This window comes from Chelonoidis abingdonii, chromosome 4, assembly GCF_003597395.2.
Source record: "Chelonoidis abingdonii isolate Lonesome George chromosome 4, CheloAbing_2.0, whole genome shotgun sequence".
Taxonomy (NCBI): Eukaryota; Metazoa; Chordata; order Testudines; family Testudinidae; genus Chelonoidis; species Chelonoidis abingdonii.
This window is the reverse complement of record NC_133772.1, coordinates 124,770,481-124,778,515: the sequence shown is the minus strand read 5'-3', so window position 1 is coordinate 124,778,515 and position 8,035 is coordinate 124,770,481. Positions and strand designations below refer to the sequence as shown.

General features: G+C 42.2%; 1 protein-coding gene across 5 annotated transcripts in view; it reads right to left on the bottom strand.

Annotated features, from left to right (window-relative positions):
* Positions 1-1,758: 1,758 nt before the first annotated feature.
* Positions 1,759-8,035, bottom strand: part of UNC79 (unc-79 subunit of NALCN channel complex) — a 153,237-nt gene continuing 146,960 nt past the window's right edge. For all 5 annotated transcript variants that reach the window (XM_075065657.1, XM_075065656.1, XM_032772580.2 and 2 more), the window contains 2 exons: positions 3,996-4,037; positions 1,759-3,173 (listed from right to left, as the gene is read on the bottom strand). In XM_075065657.1, the coding sequence (XP_074921758.1) occupies positions 2,973-3,173; positions 3,996-4,037 (243 nt within the window). In that variant the 3' untranslated portion in view covers positions 1,759-2,972. The remainder of the gene's footprint in view (positions 3,174-3,995; positions 4,038-8,035) is intronic.

The following is an 8,035-nucleotide window of genomic DNA, read 5'->3' as shown; positions in this document are numbered from 1 at the left end:
GGCAGTGGCATTTGCAGGCAGCAACTTCCACCTCATTCCAGCATCCCTGCAGGTGGTAACCAGATTTTTGGTGTCCAGTCAGTACTTCTGACCAGACATCCTAGAAGTTCCCCTTCAACTGGACTTTCCGGTTGAAAACCAAGCCCTTAGCAACCCTACTTCTGGTGCCCGTCCCTCCATAACTGCCCGCTAGTGCCTATGTTACCCTCCTGCCTCCCAAGTGGTGTCCCCTAACATCCATCTTGCCCCCACAGTACCCACCCCCCAGAGGTGCCCCTAGTGCCCATGTTACCTCCTAGTGTCCATGTCAACCCAGAGGTCCCCCCCAGTGACCGCTCCCCCAAAGATACCCCCAGTGTCTGCACCCCAGAGGTGTCCCTAGTGCTCATGTCACCCCCTAATGCCTGCCCCTCCAGAGGTTCCCTCTAGTACCCATGTCAGCCCATAGTGCCTGCCCCTCAGAGGTGTCCCCTAGTGCCCATTCCAGCTGTCCTCCCCAGGTGCCTGCCTGCCCCTCACAGCTCCTTCCTGCTTGTCCCCTGAGGGAATGATTGCTGCACATCCAGGCCCCTCCGGCTCTACAGCAGTTGTGGCCTGGGATTGACTCTAAGGAGCCCATTTCAGGTACCAGACCACAGCTGGTTCCTGTCTATCCTGCAAGAGGAGATGGCAGCCCTGTTCTCCTGCTCCTAGAGCTTGTAACAGCTGATCAGCACCCTGCAAGAGGAAAAGGGGAGGGGGGAGAAATAGGATGCCAAGCCTGGCTGCACTAAGCACTAAGCCACCTCAGAATCCCTTTCCCTCCCTCCCTTTCATAGTCTGCCAAAAGTTGGAGGAAGGCATTGCTGTTCCTCCCCCTTATGAAAGTTGGGGCAGGAGATGTCTTCCAAGCCTCCCTCATTACACTCATTATCTCCAATGGGGTTACAAAGGTATAAACTATGCTGTTGATAATGTACCACAGGGAATGCATTTTAATACAGCCAGATGTAAAGTTATACATCTAGGAACAAGGAATGTAAGAATGGGGGACTCTAGCCGGGAAAGCGGTGACTCTGAAAAGGATTTAGCAAATAATTGTGGATAAATAACTCAATGTAATATCCCAGTTCTGCGACACAGTAAAAAGGGCTAATGCAGTCCTTGGGTGTATGAACAGGGAAGTAGTGAGTAGGAACAGGGTGGTGATTTTACCTCGGTATATGGTATTGTGAATCTGATACTAGAATAGTGCATACAATTCTGGTGTCCACATTTTTAAAAGGATGTTGAAAAGGGTGGAGGAGTCCAGGATTGGAGAAAATGCCATATAATGAGAGATTTAAAGAGCTTATTGTGTTTAGTTTATCAAAGAAAAAAGATTGAGAGGTGACTTGATTACAGTGCGTAAGTACCATCATGGGGTGAAAATCCTGGGTTCTAAAGGGCTCTTTAACATAGAGGAAAAAGGCATAACAAGAACCAATGGTAAAGATAGTCTTTACCCAAACACAAGTTACGGGGGGTGAAATGTAATGGCTTGTGATGTACAGGAGATCAGACTAGATGATATCCTTGTCCCTTCTGGTCTTAAACTCTATGAATCTATGAGGGAACAATCTAGATCTCTCTCTTAACTGTGTTGGTTCTGCAAGACTAACAGGAGAAAAAGAAATAAAATCTTTACTCAAGCAATTATTTTCAGGACCTCTCTCCCCCTCCAAAGGAGCTGGGGAAAAACACATTAATTCTGAGAGTGGTAGTAAAGGGCATGTTTTTAATAGGATTTTAATATACAGCTTACACGTTTATTTATTAGTATTCTAGTCAGTGCATTACAGTAATAAATATGAGAGATATAATTTATGAATGAACAGAATTAAATATTAAATTACATGAGGTGATAAATTCTGGTCTTTTTAGGAATTCACCAAAAGCCACTGAAGACAGTGAAAGTCTTTCCATTGACTTAAATGGGTTTTGGATCAGTCCTTTAATGCTGTTAAAATTAATCTGTTATTAAACAAACTTTCTGTGCAATTTTATGCCATAGCTATAATTTGTTATCATCATAATGCAAAAGTTCAGGACCAAACCTGCTCCTACTGAACTTTATGGTAAATCTTCCCTAGACATGACAAAGAGCAGAATTGGGCTGTACATTTTTAATTGCACTGTATACAAATATTCACATAAGACTAAAATAAAGTATTCACAAAACTAAAGAGGTTTCCATGAAGCTCACAGGAAAGTACAGCACAAAATCAATGAACTGAAAAGTAACTTTTTCAAAAAATAATAAACCATACTTGATAGATGTGGTAAACATTAAACAAAAAGATGAACTGCCACAATTTAACAACCTCATTTCTAAGTGTGCTTTGTAATAATGCTCCTCCCAAGCTGCTGTTTTTCCAGAACATAATGACAAAAAGCCTCATTGTAACATCACTGTTTTACAGTGACAAATTTTATTGTATTGCCAACTGTGAGTTTAAAGAAAAAGCTGTAGAAAGGATCCCAAAGCACCACCACCCTTTTTTTTTTTTTGGTTATCAGCCAAAATAGCAACATAGCACTTTCACACGTGGGTGAATATGCACTAATCTAGTTTTAAAAAAAAAAGAAGTTAATTAAAGAAAAATGAGTTTTGTTTTTGTTTCAAAAATAATATAAAGAACCATTTCAGAATCAAATATTTCAATGATTAGAGATATGTTTAGCATGAAAGATAGAGCCCGACCCTGCAAACACTCTTGAGAGCAATCTCAATGACTTCACTGGGCCTGCTCGTGTGAGCAATAATATATATGTGTGATTACGGATTGGCAGGATCGGGCTCTTAGCTTTGCCCTGCTTAAGCTTTTGCACAATTGTCCTAGGCTAAAAAGCATAGATAAAGTACTAATATATACAAAAATGAGCTTTTATCTTAGAGCTTTAACCCTTTTATTGCTAGACCAAAAGTGAGGATGTGGAACAATTTACATCATTCATAGAGGATAAAACTGAGATGCAGCTTCAGATGACTGAATTTCCACTTGAGCCATTTTAAACTGGGTACACTGTAGCCATTTGCGGAGTGCGGATGAGCTATTGTTCATTTGTCCTGACCCCTGTAACATCCTCAGGCTGTGGTGGTTCACGTTATTCTGAATGGCTTGAAGGCGCAGTTGGAGTCCAGCAGATAAATGCTATTAAAACCAGCAGAAGGTTGAGTTTCTCTCTTATTTAATACATACATTAAATCAGGATTATGTAAGATTTTTCGCCAGGAGCTGATCTTGGGAGGGGAGGATTCCCTCTGCATGCCCCACGCCTCTCCATCCCAGGTCTCATTCTACCTCATCTCCAACCACCGACAAAGATGTTGTCATAAGGGGGATTGATTTCAGGCCACCATCCCCCAAATCACTACGTTCTCAACAGCAACTTTATAGTGGAGCTTTCTGCACAGCCTTTATTCCCATCCAGTCTTGACTGACAGGACCCATTGGTACACCTCATCCTCATTTCTGTCACAAACAAGGCCACTTAGCACTATTATCGTCCAGCCAGCAGACCACAGCAGGTCAACATCAGGTGCTGCAGAACTGAAAGCCACCCCCTGAATCAGGGGTTCTCAACCTGTGGATCGATGTCAGGGGGTTATGGACCACCCTGCTTTGCTTAGCTAGTTAGATGGGAGTGGGGAGGGCTTCCCATTTAGATCCTAGTTAGTTATATGTAAGTCATGGGTGGCGCAGTGTCTCAGTACAGAAAAGGTTGAGAACTACTGTCCTAAATGATGCCTCTGCCCATTCAAATGTTGCATATTCAATGCTGAGCCACTGATTATCCCCAAATACCAAGCAGTTTGCATATTATAACAAGATGAATGTTGAAAAAATAATATGGAGTTTTTATGATGCATTGTCAGAATGTTGGGAGCGTGATTCTTATTTCTAGAGTACATTCAGACAAAGCACAGAACAGAAATACCAACAAGCATGAAAGAACAAGAGAAAATAACTTACCTTTAGATTTGACTGAATCATTGGCAACCACATGGGTATTAGCTGTACGAAGAGACAACAGATGTTTTGTTAGTTTACTATATGGGCCTATGAATCTGTTCCAGTTACAGTGAGTGACTCAGAGCAGGGAATGTCTAACTCATTTAGCCCTTTGAATGGATGGTTACACATGCTGAAAGGACTCATCCATAAATTGGAAATGTCTCTGTAAAAGATGGGCATGCTGGACATGTGGCATTCAGAGGTTAAGAAGCCAGCTTTGATCATTTGTATCCTATTTTACAATAAAGAGCAATTATTGGTACTATTTAAGGCAAGGTGCAAATTGCTGCAGATGTTAAAGTTCATGATGAGGCAGAAGTTCATGATGATGCAGAACATTTTATATTCTGATCACTGACCACTGTTTTACAGGTCTTGCAGACACCCATGCTACACTCACAAATATAATTTAGGCCCAAGACCGCCTTTCACCATATAGCACGTACTGCAAACAGTGAGTTGGGTATCTTAGTGCTGGGGCAGCGGAAAAGGTATTTTCCCTTCAGTATGCCAAGCGGCTGTGGAGTTGCTGTGCAGCTCTTACTGCAGCCCTCCGTGGGAGGGATGGGTGAACCCATGTAGCAGTGAATCTTCCAGCTTCACCCTTGCCTTGCCATGTCCTAATCCCTCATCTCCAACTGATCTCTGTGCATTGTCCTAAAAGGAGCCCTCCGTGCACCCTACTCCCAAGAGATAGAAGGCTCACTCATCAGGATGACAAAGAAACTCTTAGGCTCTGATCTATGCCTGGATTTATTTTCTCCAGGACAGCACATCATCAATCAACACTCAGAACTCCCATTGACTTCCCCGGGCACTCTATTTGCAGAGCAACGGCAGGATCAGGGCTTCATGTGGTCATACTCCAGACACCAACAGAGAAGGGGAGGCAAAGAGGGATCTGGGAATCCATAATCCAAGAGCTGATATTTGTTTCTGGCTATATCTCTTAACAGAACTTTCATTTGAGAGTAACTTTACATGACAAGCCTACGGAAACCATTTCTATCCATGCTCTACAATATTAATTTAACCACTGGGCATATTGTTCTGAAATGCTTCTCCAAATGGCATCAGAATTTGCAATTTACCAATTATGCTACTGAGAGTTGTAGGTTAAACCTAATCAGTATTGACAGCATTAGATAAAGCACCATTCCCCCTGTTTAAAGAATGCTAATTGTTTGTCTGGCTGCATAACATAAATTTCAGTGCTGTTTTGCTAGTGTATCATATGCAGCTCTGTCAGTACTGATTACTTGGTCCACCAAATAAAGAACCATATTCAATCCTCTGCTTCTGCAGGCAGATGGATGCCAAAACAGATGGAACCCAGCCAGAGAATAGGGGAACATTAGCTCTGTAATCTCCTTCCCTGGGACCTTGCAGAAGTTCCTCCACTGGAGCTCTGATGACTCAGGTCTATGTGAGGTTTTTGAGAAGTAGAAATAGGACAGCTAAAAGAGCACCCACATTCCATGGCATGCCCCCCCTGCTAACCTCACAGACTTACCACTGGAAATCTGATCAGGGGTTCATGCTGCTCCTATGGAACTAGCCAGGGGCAGAATGTTTCCTGCTAAAGATGAAGGGAAGCTGGTCGGAAAGCTGTGCAGAAACACAGGATCTCTTATGTACCCCAAGATCCACACAAGATTTAGGAGGACTGAACCCTCTGCCTTGGTGGGGGTGGGTGTGAGAGGAGAGTAAATCCTCCCACTCCCCGCACTGTCACCTAGCTGGGTGGAGGAGGAAGCAATTGAGTTGGAACTCTTGGATTTTTTTTCTTTCCATCTCCCAGTCAGGCTTTTCTCCAAAAGGGGAATATGGTTTAAAAATCCAGCCAAAAAGTGCTATCCGACCTTAAAAGGGGCAGCTCTACCCCAGGGGGAAGCATACACAGCACAAGTGGGTGGGAAACGTAACACCAATGGCTAAAAGCAGATGAAATCAGGAGGTGGAACTCTCACCCTACCAGTCAAAGTGGAAGGGGAGCTGAGAGAAAGTGCTGCTCCCTGCCAGTGAGATGAAAGAAAACTCCTCCTCTGCTTTTAGTTTAGGAGGATCTGCAGTCCCCTATCTTGCTCTACTTTCCCTGGCTTTACTCTCCCCACATCTCATTCCTAATAAGGTTCCCCACCACGTCAGCTTCCAAGTAAACACACTTCCCATAATCCACCTGGCAACGTATGACCCTCTTGACTCCCCATTGTGGTGATCATTACAATTACACATTTTTCATGTGTCTGCTGTGATGAAGTTGTACAGTGGCCTTCTTGAACATTTTAATCACATCTGATTCCCTATTTAGAATAAGAAATAAGCAATAAACTTAATTAATGAAGACGGTAAGTGTGCAGGGATTAGTGGCAACCACTGTGTTAAGAAGGGGTGGGGTTGGTGGTAGTGATGATCTGATTTGCACAATGCAGAAAGCTCAGGAAAAGGATATTAAGAATGTGCTGAAACTGAATAAAAAAAGATTATTTTTCACTCCACTCTCCCCACCTCACCATTCTTTAGTGATAACTTATTTTTGTTTGAAAGGCTTACATCTACATAAAGGACAGGTGCTTTGAAATATAAAATATATTCTGTCCCCTACACTTAATTACCAACAAGGTCGCGGCAATATAAGATTTTCTAAATTGTCTGAAACGTAATAAAAAACAACAATCAGCCAACAATCAGAGAGCTGTTATCTTTGCAGCCTCTTCATGTAGGTTAGGGCCATGAAGATTCAAGTCTTCTCTACACCCTTGAAAATAAGACAGTTTCAAAGCTGATTTGGGGTAAATTTCTTGTTTGTAACTCAATGGTTTTCAACCATTTTTCATTTGTGGACCCCTAACAAATTTCAAATGGAGGTGTGGCCTCCTTTGCAAATCTTAGACACGGTCAGCACATCTTCAAGGGTCTGCGGCCCACAGCTTGAAAACCACTGCTATAAATTATGGAGGTGCAAGTCATGGCTCCATAGTTAAAGCTGAGCTCTGAACTTAAAGCAGGGATTCAGTCTCTTTGGCATGTTTTTAAAATACAGCATATCCTCCCCACAATTACAGAACTTACTTTTAAAGTAGAGATTGAACACTACACAATGCAAAATACTGTGTTTCTACAAATCAGTTTAAACTAATCTGGAACTTTAAACATGAAAAAGCCTTAAATATAAACATATGGTTAATGCATGATGTCACTGCAGGGGAGAGTTAAGGTTGTCTGGTTGCCCTATGCATTTCCAAACCTTAACATACTTGGATTTCTTTTAAGCTTATCTGGAATTTCCTAGATTTATCATGCTTTTTTTTTTTTTTGCAATAATTACAACATTAGTGTATTTTACTATAAATTACTGACACATACTCTCAATCTTAACTTCATTGTACATACTTTTTGCTTGGGAATTTACTGCAGAATTTGTGCCAGGTTCGCCTTTTCTTTGGGTGGGAAGGCAGCTTTAAAATCCACTCTGGGCTTCATAAGATCCTGATTCATAGGTGCTGAATCAGTCCATGTCCTGGGAACCCTGTCCATGTTCCATCCTGGGACAGCCTTGCCCACTTTTAGGGCCCCGGCCTGCAGAGCTGAGGTACTGAACTGAGCTCTTTACCTTATTATAAATCTGAATTTTAACATTTGCTAATAGAACCTGAATCTTTTCAAACCAATCTGCCTCATGCTCAGTCATCCATTAGGAAGTGAAACGCTATCTCATTCAAATGTCACCCCCACCTAGAAAAGGTCAAAACACCCTATTTACTGAAGGGAAATACATGAAGTGAGGCAGCGAGAGAGTATGTCTGAAATCTTTTCAGAAATTTCATTCTTTGATTGATATCCTCATGCAGGGAATGTTTAAGTAGCTCTCCACAATACTACAACAGTATAACTCTATCAGCCATTAATTTTAAAGAAGGCATGGTAACAGGGGGATTGCCTTTCAATTTTAGCTATTGTGTTACTGCTGGACACTAATGGTATGTCTACACTGCAAT